This window comes from Myodes glareolus, chromosome 6 (assembly GCF_982192425.1).
Source record: "Myodes glareolus chromosome 6, mMyoGla1.1, whole genome shotgun sequence".
NCBI classification, from domain to species: domain Eukaryota; kingdom Metazoa; phylum Chordata; class Mammalia; order Rodentia; family Cricetidae; genus Myodes; species Myodes glareolus.
Genome location: NC_142031.1, coordinates 11447742 through 11467307, shown reverse-complemented (window position 1 = coordinate 11467307; position 19566 = coordinate 11447742). Strand labels below are relative to the sequence as shown.

Sequence of the window (19566 nt, the reverse complement as noted above, 5' to 3'; positions counted from 1 at the left end):
AGGCACCAGAACACATGTACATGGACATGCACATACTTAAAAATAAAATGTAAAATAGTTGATAAATAAACTCACTTTAATTTCTTTGTGGAGAACAAAATTCTGTCCTCTGGTAAAAATAAAACTCCTTTAATTGTGGATGTGCTGCAGAATATCCCTTTTACACTGTGAAGGTGGTGTCACTCTAACTGGTTTAATAAAGAGCTGAATGGCCATTAGCTAGGCAGGAAGAGGCTAGGCGGGTCTTCTGGGGACAGAGCACTCTGGGAAGAAGAAAGGTGACATCTCCAGCCAGAAGCAGAGGGAGCAGAATGGGCGAAATGGAGACAAGGTAATGAGCCCGTGGAAGAACAGAGATTAAAAGACATGGGTTAAGTTATAAGAGCTATTTAGAAACAAGCCTAACCTAAGGCCCAGCTTTCAAAATTAATAGTAAGTCTCTGTGTCGTTTTTTTATGAGATGGAGGTCCAAAGAAAAGTCCATTTACATGGATGTCATCTGTAGATTCAAAAATTTAGAAACAGCCTAGATACTGAACAATGGGGAAAAATAATCAGGAATGGCGGTGCAGGCATCGCCTAATCTTCTACACCAGCCATCGGGCTGCATCTGGGTAATATGCCTAAGCAAAGAGGAGGCTCACAGACAGAAGGTGGCCGGAGGAAGCAAGTTCCAGAGGAAGATCCCATGTCCAGGAGTGAAACCCTGGGCCTTACACATGGTACAGGTGTTCTCTCTACCGCTGAGCTATCTCCCAGCCATAGTATTACACCTTGATTGTGGAGACATCTATGTAAAATAAGGATAGTAGAAAATATACATGGTTTAAGGTGATCAGGTGACCTGCATCCAATTTAGGCGAATGATTCCTGGGTTTGTGTGTGTGTGTGTGTGTGTGTGTGTGTGTGTGTGTGTGTGTGTAGCTTTGCTGTCAGAAGGTGTCCAGGGAAGAATACAGATAAGTTTTTATTTCTGGAAAATAATTACATAGACTATGTGATCATTTATTTTGCAATGGATAATAGGAGTAATAGGGCTTTCCCGTTGCTCTGTATTTTCTATATGCGCTAAGCAGTTTGTAATCAAAACACAGGGCTCCTGTTTGCATGACTCTGGAGCTAATGGCGAGACCACTGGTCTTGAACAATGGAGCTAGAGGTGTGGCTCTGTTGGTAGAGCACTTTCTTAGATGAAAAACATCCCTGAGCTTGAGCCCCAGCAGATGTGATGGTACACAGCTCTGACCCCAGCACTCAAGAGGCAGAGACAGGAGGAACATAAAAGTTCTTGATCATCTTTGGCTACATATCAAGTTTGATGCCAGGTGGAGTCCTGTCTTTAAAATGCATACAAGCATACATACAACATGTATGCATAAATAAACTAATTAATTAATTAATTAAAAATAAATCACTAAAGTGATGGTTCAATGGTTAGGAGCACTTTTTATGCATTAATACAAATTTATTAATAGATTTTTTCTTTTCTATTGATTTTATTGAACTATATTTTTTCCTCTGCTTGCCTCCCTTTCTCTTCCCTCCCCTTCAACCCTCTCCCATTGTCCCCATGCCCCTAATTTACTCAGGAGATCCTGTCTTTTTCTACTTCCCATGTAAATTAGATGCATGTTTGTCTCTCTTAGGGTCCTCATTGTTGTCTAGGTTCTCTGGGGTAGGAGCACTCTCTAGTCTTGCAGAGGACCTGAGTTTGGTTCCCAACGCCCCGTGTCGGACAACTCCTAACCGACTGTTAACTCTGGGTACAGGAGATTTAATACCCCCTTCCGGCCTTCACAGACATTTGCCCTCACATGCATGTGTACACAAATAAAAACAAAATCTTTAAGAGTCTAAGGAAGCAGAATGCAGTGGCACACACCTTTAATCCCAGCACTTGGGAGGCAGGGGCAGATGGATCTCTGTGTTGGAGGCCAGCCTGACTTATATAGACAGTTCCAGGACAGCTGGGGATACACAGAAAGACCCTACCTCGAAAAACCCCAAGTTATAAATAAGTAAAATAATAAAGTCTAAGGACACAAAATTAGCAGTTTTGGAGGTGTGAGAGCCTGGCACCCAAACTGGACCTAGACCTAGAACCATGCAGCTTTTACTACAATAGGTTGTATGGGTGCCTGTGATATAGGTACCATGGTCTCATATAGGATCCCCCTTCCCCTGTTTGTTTTTATAACCACTGGAGTATTTTTGGAATGTGGTGGTGGTATGTTCAGAGATATCCTAGCTCGGGATCACTGGCACAGGCAGTTCAAATTGGAGGGGGATGGGGACATTGGACTTTGCAATCATGATGAGCTTCTATTGAAGATCTGACCAGGAAGAGGGTGATATACTTGCAAAGAGCGGGAGGACTGTCCACTAGGTAAGTGCTACCCACTGCTTCGGGGGCTGAAGGGACAGACACCTGCTCAGCTGGAGAGCAGTGCCCGAGTCGAGGAACTCCAGAAGTGAACCTGAAGTTTGCTGGAGAAGACAAACGTGGAGCAGGAAGCAGAGAATCGATCCAGCATCTCAGTATAAAGCCCCGGCTGGTCTCAAACTCATGCTCCTCCTGCCTCAGTTTTCTGGGTTCGGGGAGTACAGGCATGGTAGCCCATGAACAGCCAAACAAGGGACTGATCGAGCGATAGCAGTGAACTTCATCACTACCACCAGCCCAGATGTCTAGGACGGAGGAGTAGACAAAGCTGTTTACTTAAACATCCCACACCCTTGGCAGACCATCGCTCTGCTTTCCAGCATTCCCCTGGGAGCGTTTATAACGGAAGACAAATGTGCACGAGACAAACAGGAGGGCCCACTTTCCCTCTGGGGTGTGAGACTAGGAAGTGTGGCTAGTCTTCCATGAGACAAGAGAAGCTTTCTCCAGTCTCCAGAAGTAACTACAAATGAACTCCAAAGATTTTTAAGTGGCCCACCCAAGGGGTTGCAGCTATTACAAAAAGAAAAAAAAAAAAAAAAAAAAGCAATGGATGGACCAAAATCTTCTCTAGGGAACCAGGCACCAAGGATTCTGATGTTCTCCAAATTCAACAACCCCAACTGAATAAAACCTGAGGCCAGGTCAAGCATTTCAAACTTTGAAATCAGAAATGCTTAAAAAAAAATAGAAAAGTATTTTGAGTTGACATGATGCTTCTTCGTTCAAGACTTTGGAATGCCATAGATATCAGAGTCTCAGATTAGGGGGACTATGAAATATTCCATTTTCTATTGTCTGGAGCCAGGCATAGCGTGCACAATCTCAGAACTGGGAAAGCTGAGGTGGGAGGATTGAGTTCAAGCGCAACCTAAGTCATGAGACAAGAATCTATCTCAAGGGGCTGAAGAAATGGCTCAGCAGTTAAGAGCACTGGCTGCTCTTCCAGAGGATCTGGGTTCAGCCCACAACACCAATATGATAGATTACAACCATCTGTAACTCCAGTTCTAGGGGATCTCATGCCCTCTTCAGGAGGCTGCCATGGGCTCCAGGCAGTGGTAGTACAAATAGACATGCTAGAAAAGCACATATACACACAAAACATAATAATTTTTAAAATATAAGTTTTTCTCAAAACAACACCCTCACCCCTGCAAAAAAAAAATGTTTGAATACTTACGATCCTAGGCATTTCATATAAGGGATAGCCAATTCCTATTTTTACTGATTTAAATGTTTATTATGTGTGATATGTGAAAATGAGTGGAAGCAAGAGAAATCAGGTATTTCCTTCTCCCCTGGGTTCCGGGGACCAAAGTCACATCCTCAGGCTTGTGTAGAATGGGCCTTTGCACACTGAGCCATCTCACCAGCCCCAAGCTTCACCTAATTTGAAAGGGGCAGAATGTAACTACTGCTAATCCCCAACTTTTATAAGTGATCATGGGCTTGTAGAAGGTCAACAGTGTAACCGTATCCTAGCAGAATGGCAGGGTGCAGAGGGACAGATGACAGAGGGACCAGTCCCTTGACTGGGGCAGTCTCCAGGTAGGGGGAACGAGAGAGAAGTGGGTTCTGGATGGAGACACTGCTGCTCAGCTCTGGGCCCTTCCCTTCTGTCACGTGTTCTTGGACAGCTGAGCTCTGGATCTACAGCTGGGTTCATAGGGAGGCCTTGAGTTTCAAGGGCAAGATAAAAATGCTCCTCACCGGGCTTTTCTTTACAATTCAGAGAAAGGAAGAACCAGGCAAGACCTCTCTAACCCTGAGATAAGAGAGAGTAAAAGACTCAAGAGGCCACCTAGTTTTCGTCCTGTTGGCCTTGGCCTCTCATCTTTAGCAGAGAGATTGGTGAACACGATGGTTGCATTTCTTTCCTGAGGACAAACTTCCTGTGACCATGGATACTCTCGTTCCATTACGTCAAAAGGTAGCTGGGTTTAAAGGGCGTGTGGCAGCTCGAAGTCAGTTTGGTCTAGAAAGTTCCAGGACAGGCAGGGCTACACAGAGAAACCCTGTCTTGAAAATCCACCCCAAATCAAAAAACGAGTAAATAAATGTTGTTTAACATTAGCAGAAAGAACACCCATTCTCGGCGGAAGTGTTCAGTCAGAGGTTGGACTCGTGTTTGTATACAATCATGTTTTATTTGAAAGGATGTCTACGCTGTATTGAGTACCAACACAGGTGACTAAGACACCACAGCCCTGTCCCAGCAGGCACTGACTCTGGGGTGTAGCTTGGGTTGGGCTGCTATTTTTCAGGGTGAAAGTGGGAAGGGAGAAGAAAGAAAGAAGAAAAGGGCACTGTTCCTAGCTCCAGTTTGGAATCTGACGGATGAGAAGGAAGACGGCTCACACTGCGATCCGACTCACAGGCTCTTCTACCCAGCCCTGCCGGCTGAGGTGAGAGTAAGCAGCCTGCTGGGCCAGCTGGGTTGGGGCAACACACAGGCACATTGGGTTACTTTTCTCCCCATCTTGTGAACTCTTCCTAGGCTAGAGGATGGAAGGATTACAGACTCACAGTCTTAACAGAGCATCTGGCCAGGCCAGTGTTTAACACTGTGCAGGAGAAGAACTCATTCCATCCACAGGAGGAGAAGTACCGAGCCAAGTGGTAGAGGCAGGATACCCCTGTGGACTCATCGTTTTGATCTTCTCGATTGAACCCACGGAAAGATGTGGTATGTCAAGGAGACTAGAAGTATCTTTTATTTTAAACTCAGACCTTTACACCCATCCACATAGGAGCAACTAAGATTATATGAGATTCTTTTGGCTTTCGCTGTCTTTCTTCAGAGACAGAAGGCAGATGTTAGAAACTGGTCAGTTTATCTTCTATACCAAAGCACACACCGGAGTCTCTCCTGCTTAAGCACCAAGTTCCCTGCTTGGTTCTACAGCTGCTGAGCCTCGGGCCTCCTGTGACATCCAAGAGCTTTCTCAACATCTGGAATAAGGCCTTCACAGTATGGTTTGAGTGTAGGGAGGTGAGGACATGACTCCTCAAGTCACCATGGCTTAGAGATGGGTTAGAGAACTGTAACCAGCAAAGGACCCTCCGGGACCTGAAGTCACAATGGATGCTTCTGAAACGGTCCACCAGGCTCCCTTAAGGGGCTGCTCACCATGCCCGATTATAAATTTACACTTGCGGCTCAATGACTCAAACATATTTAAACAGACGTCCCCCCCGGCCCCCCCAACCCGCGCCCCGGCTGGAATGTGTACATATCAGCAGGCCCGTGCCTCTTTGACGTAAGTAACACTGAGCCAATGGCTCTGCGGATTCAATAAACATTTCCAGATTCCTTTGCATCCCAGCAGTAGCAGGGAATGGCCAGGATGAAGTCATGGTTACAGTTGCTAACGCCAACTGGTGATGCGGTCTTGGTTAACAAGTCAGTTTACGGAGCTTCGCTTCATTTTCCACCCAGGTTGTATTTTGAATCATTTATTATAAAATTTATATTAAGAATGTTTGTTCTCCAAAGGCATATGCTTCAAGGGACCGTGGCTTGTCACGTATCTTTCCTTTGGTACTTCTGGCAAGCGGAGGAGTCACCATGGCTATGAGTGGGGTGGGCATTCCATGGGTCATCTTCCTCCACAAGCAGAGGATGGGGAACAGGGGACACTGGATGTTCCCTTATTTTCAGATATGTTGGGAGAACAACCTGATCTGTTCAGCTCTTTAGGGCCTGTGAAAATAAAGAGAATTATTACTTTAACTATTGGGACCAGTCACTCCTTGCCCCATAGTCATTGAGCCTATTGTCCTTTCCTGTGGTTTCAGTCCCAGAACCCTGTGCCCTTATTTCCCAGGCAGGAGGGGTCAGGACTCCAGACATTTCCAACACGATGCACTGACAGCTGTGTATCACTGCCCTTCCGAGCCACGGATGACTCATCCTCTCCCCTCCCTGCCCATCAGATTTCTCTGGTTTTTCTCCGGTGCTGAGTTGGAACGCTGTGAAAGAAGCTTAGCCAGGAGAAAGGCTCTTCCCTCCTAAAGCCAAGGCCAGGAAGATAGAACGACCTGACCTGTGTGACGGCAGGGTGTGCAGGACGGGTGTGAGGGAGTGATAACTACAAAAGACCCCACCCACAGCACACACAGCGCACACACGGTGCACACACAGTGCAGGTCCTCATCAGAACGAGGGCCTGGCACTGCGACAGGTGACCCCCACCCCAGCAAACCTGCCTTTGATGGCTGGAGAGCAAGGAGATTGATTAGGGAACAAGTTAAAACTTGGTTTGGATTTTTTTTCAAGTGTGGGTAGTTGAAAGACTAAAATGGGAGATCCAGTCTGCTCAGACTACAGAGGAAGTCAGTCTTGGGCTCTGCTCGCGTTTTTAGAAACGTCTACAGTCAACACTGACATCTGTCCCTGTGGAGGCCATGAGGCAGCGGTTTCTACGCATGCAGACGTTTCAGTGGCGAGCAGGACTGCCTACGTTCACATATCACATGGGGATAAGGGGTTACTTACGAGAACCTTCCAGAAACTTTCCTCATAACCACAATGATGATCCCTCCAACGAAGCCGATGGCTAACAGGACGCCAACTATGATTCCAACCAGGGTCACTACTGCCAAGCCATCTGAATGGAGAGAAAAGAACCATGAGGCCTGGGAGGAGCAGACGCAAGAGACGGCATTGTCTTGATGCTCTCAGCAGAGTGCGCTCTGCTCGTCTCCCAAGGACAGCGGAGCCTGCAAGCGTGGAAGCACTGAGCCAGTTTTCTCTTCTTGGTGGCAGAGAGCAAACCCAGGCCTTGAGGGTGCTAGTCAAGCACCGTGCCACCAAGCCCCAGCCTCAGCTCTGCTCTAATCCCATCTTGTGAATCAAGAGATTCCTGAGTCTCTGAATTTATCACACATAACACACTGGCTTCACTGTTGATGGGCATGCTTCTTTATGGCTGGTCCATGACAAAAATCCCAGAAAACTCAGAACAGAAGGAACGTATTTCAACATAATAAGGACTCTGTATGACAAACCTACAAGCCACGTTATTTAAGTGGGAAAACCACAAATTATTTCCATTACAAGAACAAGGATGCCAGCTTATTCAATACAGTACAATACAATACAGTTATCGTAAACTGTGACATGTTGTCATTCTCCACAGCTGTCATTAAGTAAATATACTCTGTGTGTGTGCGTGTGTGTGTGTGTGTGTGTGTGTGTGTGTGAGTGTGCGTGTGTGTGTGTGAGAGAGAGAGAGAGCGAGAGCGAGAGAGAGAGAGAGAGAGAGGGAGAGACTGAGACCTGTGCTGTGAAGATGAGGCAGGAGAGTTATATTCAGTGTCAGCCTGGAGTACAGCCTGGGCAAAACTTAGTGATATTCTGTCTCAAAGTAAAAAAGTTGAAAGTGGGCTAGGGAATGTTGCTTAGTGGTGGACCATTAGCTTAGTATGCACAAGGTGCTGGGTTCAATTCCCAGCACTTCAAAAAGCAGGGGGGAAAGGGAGGGAGAAAAGAAAGGAGGGAAAGAGGGAAGAGGAAGGAAGGGAGGGAGGAAAAAGGAAAGGAGGGAGGAGGGAGGAAGAGAGGGAGGAAGCCCATCATCTCTGTTTTGGAAGATGGTCCTTTCTGTTCTTGTTTGACTGAAACCCGAGAGTGAATGGAATTCCTCCCAAAAACTGTGTTCAGAGAAACTTTCTTTTTATCTCCCAAAGACCAAAATCTCATTTACCTCTCTTATCTGTTGTCTGTGTTTCGTCAACTGTGCTGTCTGGAGAGAGAAAAAGGCAAAGAGAGCTATTAGGATTTGATGACTATAATTGAACAGTTGGCAGCTGAAGTTACTAGAAGTGGAAAGAAACACAACCTATGCAAAGAGGGTAACTCCCTCCACAAACTTGACTGGGGCTTCAGAAGCCAGCGCTGACAGTCTCTGTACTGATAACCATCCATTTGCATTATCACCAGTGTGCGACTTTACTGCCCACCCACAGCTCCCGTGTGCTTTTGCACCCAGTGGATTTTATCTGATCTGATTTTAAGAGCCAAGGCTTCTGAGCCACAGAGCTGTGAAGTAAATGGTTGGGAAATCTGAGATGCTGGGGGAGAAGAGGAATGCAGGTGTGGCTACTTCACTTTTCATCAAGATCCTGGCAAACACCGGAAGTGCTAAGATTCTAAGCATTTTCACAGCTGGCTTCTTAACTGAGAGGAGGTGGCCCGGGCTGTGGGTTGTCTCCTGACACCTTTTCCTCTGTTCTTGGTCTGACCTGTACTTGGGTGGCCTGCCCTGCTAGAATGAATGAAAACTGGTTCTTTGTGACTTCCACCCCTGTCACTTGAGGGTGTCCACCAGCGTCCTAGTCCAGCCAGGTGGCCACAATACACACTCTCCACCTGACTTCCTCATCGACAGTTTCCCACGACTTCTACTTTAGAATAAAATTCCTTTACTTAGTTTCTCCCACTACCCATTTTACAGAGAGTCCTTAATTCTGGAGTTGAGGGTGGCTATCTGCCTCGGTTGTAGACGAGGCCCATGGTCTGGTGAGACACTGGGGAGAAGGGAAGATCAGACTTTCCCCAGGATCTTAGTTCACAGCTTTCAAAACCACCCTAGGGCAATGGTTCTCAACCCGTGGGTGGCGACTACCTTGGGAGGTCTCATATCAGATATTTACATCACAATTCCTAACAGTAGCAAGTTAACAGTTATGAAGTAGCAATGAAATAATTTAATGGTTGGGAGGGTCACTACAACATAAGGAACTGTATTAAAGGGTCGTGGCCTTAGCAAGGTTGAGAATCACTGCCCTAGAGAGTCAACAGGTTCTAAAAGTAACACTAGCTGTGATGTGATCTGTATGGAGGGAGGGGGGCTTTCATTTGAGGATCATGCTATACAGCCCTGGATTGCCTGGAACTCACTTTGTAGACCAGGTTGCCCTCAGGGTCACAGAGCTTCATCTGCCTCTGCCACCTGAGTGCCTGGACCACAGCTGTGTACTACCACGCCTGAGCAACATTAATTCTTGTAAGTGTGCAGCTCAGTGGGATGAAGTACACTTATCACGTCCAACCATCACCTCCATCCATTTACTGAACTCTGTGTGTGTGTGTGTGTGTGTGTGTGTGTGTGTGTGTGTGTGTGTGTGCAGGGCTCAGGCCCAGGATCTTAGCCATGGTAGGCAAGTATTCTGCTTCTGAACCACATTTTCCAAACATGGATCCTTCCCATTATGCAAAATGGAAACATACATAGTAAACAGAAGCTCTTTGTTTTCCCCTCCCTCAGCTCCTAGAAGCCACCATTCCGCTGTCTACATCTATTGATTTCAGCACCTCTGGGTGCCTCATGCAAGTGGACTCAATGCATGTGTAAGCATTTATTTCTCTTTTAAAGTGAAGTCGTATTCCACTGTGTGTACATATTATGGCTTTTATCCGTTCATTTGGTTGTGACTACTGAGTGGCTTCCATGTGTCAATACTGTGGATTGTGGTCTACACAGGCAAACAACTGTGAAAGATTTTGCTTTGTTCTTGAGACAGCACCTCATGTAGCCCCCATGTTATTGTTTGGTCAAATAAAGTCTTACTGTGTAGCCCAGGCTAGCCTCTGATTTGCAATCCCTGTGCCTTAGAATGTGAGCGTTTATGTACCACCACACCTGGATCTAAAATCATTTGATAAGTCCTTAGAAGTACTATAGAGTCCTTAAATCTCAGCTGGCAACTGGACCTGGAAGTATGCATTAAAGAGTAACATACAACAGTCAGTCAGGTTCCATGTCATATGCAGTCCCAGCACTTGGAAAGTAAAGTCAGGAAAATCAGGAGTTCATGGTTAGCCTCAGCTACAAGGTCAGTTCAGATCACAGGCACCAACCTGGATTATGCATACAACACACAGTCCTGGAGGATCTGACTTAGAATAGCCATAAGGTAAACCAGGAAACGTCAGTGTAGAATTGCTGCCCTTGAGGGTCAATGCAAGATTCTTTTACAATTATTATTATTGATTGATTGATTAAGTATCTGTATGGATGTGGGCACCGTGCTGTGGTGCCCTGCAGAAGACAATTTCCAGGCTTTGATTCTCTCCTTCATATGCGCTCCAGGGATTGAACTCAGGCAGTCAAACTTGGCAGCCAGCACCGTAACCTGCTGACCTACTGAGCCATATGACTCATCTTACACAGATATTTTTTCTTTTTAAATATTGATTTTACTTTCATTATGTGTATGTGCTTGTGCGTGGCACCCTAAGAAGACAGAGGTGTTGGGTTACTCAGAGCTGGAGTCACGGGAGGCCGTGAGATGCTGGGAACAGAACCAGGGTTCAGGGAAGTATGTGCTCTTAGCCACTGAGCCATCTCTTCAGCAGCCAGCACAAGGCTCTTAATACGGGGTCTGCAATACAACACCGGGAGCCAGTGATGGGTCCTTGGAGGGGGTTGCGACTAGTTATCATTCAAGACTGAGAGAGCTTCCTGGGTGATACCAGGGCAGACCCACCTTTGTTGGGGTGACTTGTTGACTGATCCACAGAACGGCTAGTCACCATTTTGACAGTGGTTGTACTCTTATGTTCTTCGTGATCACGGTCTGGGATTTCTGGGGTTGGCCGTTCCTCTAAGGGAATCTCTCTGTGTGTTGGTACCTGTTAGAAGTGGGTGAGGCAAAAGGAGACAGAGCCTGAGGTTTGGAATGGACAACGTCTGACGTCCTGCAGGAAAGACTTTAAGGTAGCAAACATTTCACAAACGCAAGTATAAATTCCAGATGGACACAAACAAACAAAAAATAAACAAGAGTGGAGATGGGGATAAAACCAGGTTCAGTCCAGAAATAAACTTTAAATATTCAGCATGTAGACTTCCTGTCCCTTGATCTCTTTCAAAAACACTGGCTCGGGAGCTGGAGAGATGGCTCAGTGGTTAAGAGCATTGCCTGCTCTTCCAAAGGTCCTGAGTTCAATTCCCAGCAACCACATGGTGGCTCACAACCATCTGTAATGAGGTCTGGTGCCCTCTTCTGGCCTGCAGGCATACATGCAGAAAGAATATTGTATACATAATAAATAAATAATTAAAAAAAAAAAAACAAAAAAACACTGGCTCACTCACACCTAAGTTTTTCTCTCTCTCAAACTGGAATAGCACTTTCCTCTCGTAATACTGACTTGGCAGAACTGTGTGGAAGAGCAGAGTTCACCGTCACTGACAGCTTACTTTGTACCAGGCCCTTCCAATACATTCTCAGTACACCATGGGCAGCTTTTTCAAGTAAACTCAATGAACAAGCCGAAGAAATTTCATAATGAGCACTGCTTCCCTCCAGGAAAGGTCCTCACAGCTATTCGGTGACAGTGGAAGGTTAGGAAGTGAGTGGTTCTGGGTTTATGTGTGAAATGCATGTGTGTGGGGGGGGCTGTTGTGGAATATTTGTTTACACTGTGTGAATATGAGTCACTGTGATTGGTTTGATAAAGAGCAGACTGGCCAATAGCTAGTCAGGAAGAAGTTAGGCAGGACTTCCAGACAGAGGGTAAAGAAGAGGAAATGAGAAAATACATATAGGTGTGAGAGACACCAAAGGAGATGGAGTGAGAACAGGAAGTGCATGATGGAAGAGAGGGAAAAAGCCATGAGACCAAACATAGATTAATATAAATGGGTTAATTTAAGTTATAAGAGCGAATGGGACAATTCTAAGCTATAGGCCAAGCTTTCACAATTAATCATAAGACTTCATGTCATTTTTGGTGAGCTGACAGCCCAAAGAAAATCCATCTACACAGTGGGTGTGTGTGAATGTGTTTGTTGTTTCATGAGAGTATCTCTGACTGGCTTGGGGCATGCCTGTTAGGTTAGGCTAGCTGGCCAGCAAGCCCCAAAGATTCACTTTTCTAGGTACCACCACCTTTGGCTTTTATGTGGGTTCTAGGGATTGAAACTAGGTTTTCATGCTTGCAAGACATGCATGTTATTGACTGAGCCATTTCCCCAGCCCAGGGCAGGCTTTTCAACTCTTTCATTGCTCGTCACTGAGGACAGAACAAATGACCTGGATAAAGAGATACACAGAATGAGGTTGTGTAGTAACTGGCTTGGGGCTTGCATGCTCTCTCTGGGTGAACTTCTCCCACCTCCCCAGGGACCTACTAAAGCTCCCTGAATCCAGTTTGTTGGTTTGTTTGACAGAGTCTCCCTATGTAGCTCTAGCTATCCTGGAACTCACTGTGTAGACCAGGCTAGCTCATATTTACAGAGACCTGCCTGCACCTGGCCTCAGTTCAGACTGGCAAATACTAAGCTGATTTCATACTATTCTGAGAAGACGTGGTCTATTGCTCTCAAACTGTCTGTGTCCACCGCACCAGCTCCCTTGTCTCTGGATGAGACTTGGATGTACCTTCTGTGGTAAGCCACACCACTGCTTCATTGTATAGTAGTTGATTTCATATCTAAGTATATGTCATCCCCCGGCATGTGACAGCCTGCCCTTGGAGCCAACTCCCCCTTTTCCGGGACACTCCCCAGGGGTACCTTGCCAGTAAATTCATTCAATCCTCCAGTAGGACCCGTGGTTGCTATTCTGTCTTCCAGACCTGGGTTCACCATGCCATCCCCTGTACCTGGGGTCACAATATCATCTTCTAGTCCGCCTACGGGCCCTGAAAAAGAAAGGTCAGTCAGGGATGCGGTATGCAGATGATGTCGAATCCAATTGGCAAAGACAATTGGCCACCTACAGTCATGGTTGTTTCCTATTCTGTAAGTTGTGGTCCTTTCTGCCCTGTCACAGTACCAGGGTCTGCACCACTTCCTTATGGCGCCACTGACACACACCATGGCCTGGCCTCCATAGAGAAGCAAAGGACAATGGAAACACTTGGTGACACTGCCAGCTAGGGCTGGACAAGAACCTGCCTACTTTTCCCTTCCTAGTAGAGTCAGTGTCTTCCTGACTGGTGCATTCAGATGGGCAGAGCATTACACAGACCAGAAAAACTCTGTAAAATTATCTGAAAGTTTTCTAAACATACCTGGGTCCATGCTCTGTGCAAGCCTACAAGGTCCAAGAAAAATGAGTGTTCGTTCACTTTTGACAATTAAACTTTCAGGGTTAACGGTAGTCCAGCAGCAGAACACATGCTTGGTGTGCCCAAGGCACTGGTCTCAATACCCAGCACTAATTAGTCAAAAAAAAAAAAAAAGACTCATGTGGCTGGAAAGATGGCTGGGAAGGTAAAGGTGCTTGCTGCCAAGCCTGATAATCTAGATCAAATCTGGGACTCATGCGGATGAAAGTGAGAACTAACTTTTGCAAATTGTCCTCTGATGGGCACATGTATGCCATGGCACAAGCCCTGCCCCCATAAGTGAGTAAATAAGATGTAGTAAAATTTAAAACGACAACAATAAACCCAATCTCCATTACTGTTAAACTGAGATTGCTGCTCACTTGGATAATTAAGATCACTGACCCACTGACCTCATAGATTGATTTCAACTTCTTTTTTGAGACAGGGTCTCACTACGAATCCCTGGCTGTCCTGAAACTCACTCTGTAGACCAGGCTGACCTTGAACTAGCAGAGATCCACCTGCCTCTGCCCCCTGAGTGTTGGGATTAAATGTATGCATCACCAGATTACATATGGAGTCAGCAGTACCCTTAAAGGTGTTGAAATGTCAACAGGATGCTTAGTACCAAATGCTAAACTTATTGACCCCACTGCCCTAGCTCATGTGCTGTGTGTGTGCTGTGTGTGTGCTGTGTGTGTGTGTGTGTGTGTGTGAGAGAGAGAGAGAGAGAGAGAGAGAGAGAGAGAGAGAGAAGGCAGATATATGCTATGTTGTGTGTGTAGAGGTCAGAGGACAACCTCAGGGGTCAGTTCTCTACTTCCACATTGCTTGAGACAGGGTATCTTATTGTTTGCCACTGTGTGAGTCAGACCAGCTGACCTGTGAATTGGGGATTATCCTGTCTCCACCTCCCATCTCTTCAGGGAAGCACTGGAGTCAAAGATGTGCACCACAGCATTCGGCTTTCTGTGGGTTCTGGGGCTTCACACTCAGGTCGGCATGCTGTCATGACACACCGGTGAGTTCCTGTCAATCTGACACAAACTAGAGTCACCCAGGAAGAGGGAATCTCAAGCTGGGAATTACCTCCGTCAGATTGGCCTGTGTGTGCGTGTCTGTAGGGCATTTTTCTTGCTTAAAGATTGATGTGAGATAGTCCAGCACACTATGGGTGGTGCCGTCCCTGGGCAACAGTTCGGGGTTGTATAAGAAGGACGACTAAGGCCTACATAGTGAGTTCCAGGCTAGCCAGGGCTACACAGTCAGACTTTCTTGTTTGTTTTTCAAGACAGGGTTTCTCTGTGCAGCCCTGGCTGTCCTGGAACTCACAAAGATATGCCTGCTTCTGCCTCCCAAGTGCTGGAATTAAAAACATGTGCCACCACTGCCCAGAAATACTTTTTTATAAGAGGGACCGGGCGGTGGTGGTGCATGACCTTAATCACAGCACTCGGGAGGCAGAGGCAGGTGGATCTACGTGAGTTTGAGACCCAGTCTGAGCTACAGAGTAAGTTCCAGGACAGGCTCCAAAAGCTAGACAGAGAAATTGTCTTGAAAAACCAAAAGGGAAGGAAGGAGGAGAAGGAGAGTCTTGGAGAGCAAGCCAGTCAGCAGTGAAGCAGTGCTCCTGTCTCTGCTCCAGTTCCAGCCTCTAGGCTCTGCCTGGAAGCATCCTTTGATGATGGCTATGATCTGTAAGCCAAATAAACCCTTTCCTCTCCAGACTGTATTTTGGTCAATGTTTTATCATGGCTGCAGAGTCAAACTAAGACACATGGCAAGTGCTTTACCCACCAAGTCATCCCACCAACCCTGACCCTGACTTCCTGCACTCACACTCGGATGAAGGACAGAGGAGGCTGGAGCAGGTTGGATTCTGTTGTGGCGGGATGCCACACCTTGCACCTTTATCTCCACCAGATCCCCTGGGCTAGAAACTGACTGCCCACATTCATAGGTCAATGGTGTTTGAAGCTGGGGCTTTGGCGGGTGATGGGACCTGAATGATGTCATCAGGATGGGGTCCCCAAGAGGTGACTGGTGGGTTAGAAAGAGGAAGAAGATAGATCTGAACTGAGGTATGCATCCTCACTGTGATGTCTTCGAAGGTGCTAGCAGATACAGGGACCACGCTCTTGAACTTCCCAGACCCCAGAGCCGTGGGGAGAATAAACACCTAGTCTTTATAAATTATACGCTTTGGGGTATTTTGTTACAGTGACAGAAAATAGACTCAAATGATGTGAGAGATGACAGTATCCTCTAACTACTCAGGACTAAGTACACCAGGGCATCTACTCTTAATTCACGTAATCCTTTTCACGAGTTACAGATCTGACTCACTGGCTGTGGGCCTCCTCCCTAGATGGAGCGGTTCTGGAAATGCCACGACTAGATACAGTTACGAAAGAAGGGTCATGCATCAGAAGTACAGGAGGGAGGGGTGTTGGAAAGCGCCCGGTGTAATTAAAGACCAGATGTTCATCCACGCCTAGGATGTTGTTCTGATGAGCAACCCTTCTTTCGATCCTTTAGTTTCCCCCTATCGAGACAGCCCAGCCAGAAGCATGGCTAATAAATATTTGATCAGAACTCCACTGCTGGTGCCAATAGGGTGGGAGGCCTCTGGAGGAATGCTGCTAAGTTCTGGAGCCTTCTCTTCACAGCTGGCCCTATTCCAGTTGCTGATGGATAGCTTTAGATGAGCTACCTAGCATATAATCCTTAAAAAACAAAACAACAAAAAACAAAACAAACAAACAGACTATCTTGAGGTAGATTGATTCCCAATTTTCTGAGAAATCACCATACTGATTTCCAACATGGCTGTCTAATTCTGCACTCCCACCAGAAATGGAACCTGCATGGGAATGACCTAGCCCCTCTACATATATGTGACAGATGTGTAGCTTGGTCTACTTGTGGGATTCCTAACAATGGGAGCAGGGGCTGTTCCTAACACTGGCTTTGGGGAACCTATTTCTCATACTGGGTTGCTTTGTTCTGCCTTAATACAGGGAGGTGCTTATTCTTACCGCAGCAGCTTGATAGGCCATGCTTTGTTGATACCCATAGGAGGTCTGCCCCTTTCTAACAGAAGCAGAGGGGAGATGGGGGGAAGGAACGGGAGGAGAGAAGGGAGGAGATACTGTGGCCCAGAGGTAAAATGTATAAACACATTTACAAAACAAACAAACAAACAAAAACAAAAACAAAAAAACCTCATGTAAATTTAATTTAAAAAACTCAGGAAAATCCTTAAAACTCAGTGCATATAATGGTAGGCCTCCTCCCATGGTCATTTGCTGCTATGGCTGAGGGCAGGGATTATGCCCACGGAGTAGACAAATGTTTAATGTTCCTTTACCAGAGAAGTAATCCCTACCTAAAAGTTAAGCATTCCATGGAATAGACATTGTCTTCAGGGGCGCAGCCACTGGTAAGGTACCCTACATTCCCATAAGCAAACCCCCACCCATGCTCCTGTAGGGTGAAACCCTAGTGAAACTCACTGGGTCTCTTCTCTCTCCTCCCTCCCTCCCTCCCTCCCTCCCTCCCTCCCTCCCTCCCTCCCTCCCTTCCTTCCTCTTTCTCTTTTTCTCTCTCCCTCCCTCCTTTCCCCTCCTTCTCCCTCTCCCTCCTCTCCCCCCCACACAAAGAAGCTATGAAATCAGAAAGGAAATAGGTTTGTTAGTTTGGAAGAGAATGGAGACTTAGGACAGTAAGAGGAACCAGGTGAACATGGCCAGAACACACTACTACATGTATGAAAGTCATAATGAAACCCAGCATTATGTACACGTAATACAAGCTAACAGAATACTAATACAATACTAATAGAAAACATTAAAATAGCAACAACAACAAATTCTTTATCCCCTGGATTGAATTCAGTTCTCAAACTCATCAGTTGTTAAAACGTTCCTAGGAACCATTCATCAAAATCATTTTTCATACGGTGTCTCTAACGTAAAACAAGCCTTGCTTTCAAAACAAAAGGACTGAATGAAGCCGGCTTCAATCCTTTCGTAGAAAGCCCAGTTCACTGAAAGAGTAACTCGATAAAAATTCCTCCTTGTTCTTTCTTTGCCCTAGCCCACACAGCCAAGTACTGAAGCCTCCCTGAATAGACAAAGGGTGTTTTATGAATGACTGTCACGATTACGATGCGTGCCTTTTGTCTCTCTGGCCCAGCATTCTTGTTGGCTCCATGGGAAAGTTATCTTTACAAGATTCTCAATTATTTTGGCAGAAGGCTTTCCCTGGTGGAGAGTGTCGGCCAGCTGCCGAGTTTCTAGCCAGCAGCTGACATCCCCGTTTCTCTTTGCTGGTGATCTTCAAGCCATGGATTGGTGTCTTTGCACTCACGTGTCCTCCTGGGATACACACACCAGCACACACACATGCAGGGTTGCACATTCATACTTGTGTACAAATGTTTATGTAAGTGGAGAGTAAAGAACCCACAATCACAACAATGCTCACAGCCTGGCGTGCCAGGAAAGTTCTGGAAACATCTGTATCCCTTCCCGGTTACCTGAGTACACTTCCCTGACACACTCAGTTGCAGCTAACATGGGAGTGAGAACCAACGGAACTTCTCCACACGAGGAAAAACCCATCCCTTGCCATTTTCCTTGTTATTCTTTAAGAAGCTAGGTCAGGGGCTGGAGAGATGGCTCAACATCCCTGACTGCTCTTTTAGGACTCAGGTTCAATTCCCAACACCCAACAGCTCACAACTGTCCATAACTTCAGTTCCAAAGGATTGCGATGCCCTTTTCCGGCCTCTGTGGGCACTACATGCTCTTAATAATCACAAACATCCACACATATTAAATAAGCAAGTCTTAAACAATTATTTTTAAAAAGCTAGGACAAAGTTTGAACTCTTTAAGAGGAGATAACTGAACTAATAATGATTTTTACGTTGAGGTTTTTAAGTTTGGAAGCCAAGACTTACTTTAACTGTGCCCCAGACTACTGCGCAGTTCACGGACTGTTATGAGCTACTACATGGATTCTGGGAGCCAAACCCAGGTCCTCTGCAAGAGCAGCTTAAGCACTGAACAATCTTACCAGGCCTTATGAATGGTTTTATCTTAATATCTAATTCTAATATTACAAATTCAAATTTCAAGTTTATGGGCTGCCAAGATGAGCCAGTTGGCAAAGCTGCTTGCTGCCAAGCCTGGCAACTGAAGTTCCGCCCTGGGAACCCACACAGTGGAAGAAGAGAGCCTACTCTTTCAAGGTGTCCTCTGGCCTCCATATGCCTGCTATGGCCTAAGAGCCTCCCATAACAAACAAAAAAATATAAATAAATGTAAAAGGATCTTTAACAAATTATTTAAGGAGCTGGAGAGATAGCTCAGCAGTTAAGAGTTTGCTGCTCATGCAGAGGATCCAGGTTGACTTCCTAGCACCTGTGTCGGGCAGCTCACAACCACCTGCAATTTAAAATTCCTGCGGATCCCACATCCTCTTCTGTCCTGAGGGCATCTGCATACACATGGCATTCATTCACACACATACGCATTAATAAAAACCCTAAGAGATACATCTTAACGCAATGATTCAAATAAGGACACATTTGTGGGCAGTATTTCTTTCAGTCTTCTGTTCGCTTGGGGATGGGATCTCACTATGTACATCCCATGTATGTAGGCTGGCCTTAAACTCCTAGAAATCCTCCTGCCTCAGTCTTCTAAGTGCTGGATTACAGGTAATCACCATACCTGGCTCTGATATTTGTTTTAAAAGTCATAGAATTTGATGATAGGTCAAATTGGACATTGTAATATGTACAATGTTGCAGCCACAAATCTTTAATAAAAACCTTTTGACTGTGTGTTCAGTCTTTTGATTTTATTAGTATATCTTTAATACGCGGTAGCAAGTGGTCTCATCTAGCTGCTAACCATCAGGGATGCCTTTTTCAGTGACATGATACTCTTATGATACTCCATCTCTTTTGAGTTCTCTCGCATACTGCATGCCTTATGAAGATATTCTTTAGTGGTCTGGGGAGAAGGCTCAGTTGGTAAATTGC

The 19566-nt window shown here is 45.9% G+C and overlaps 1 protein-coding gene across 1 annotated transcript in view; it reads right to left on the bottom strand.

Annotated features, from left to right (window-relative positions):
* Positions 1 to 5137: 5137 nt before the first annotated feature.
* Pdpn (podoplanin) overlaps positions 5138 to 19566 on the bottom strand; it is a 33019-nt gene continuing 18590 nt past the window's right edge. Inside the window, exons 2-6 of the mRNA XM_048426633.3 lie at positions 12973 to 13100; positions 10940 to 11084; positions 8155 to 8193; positions 6945 to 7056; positions 5138 to 6149 (exon numbers count right to left, since the gene is read on the bottom strand). Coding sequence (XP_048282590.2) covers positions 6143 to 6149; positions 6945 to 7056; positions 8155 to 8193; positions 10940 to 11084; positions 12973 to 13100 — 431 coding nt within the window. The 3' untranslated portion in view covers positions 5138 to 6142. The remainder of the gene's footprint in view (positions 6150 to 6944; positions 7057 to 8154; positions 8194 to 10939; positions 11085 to 12972; positions 13101 to 19566) is intronic.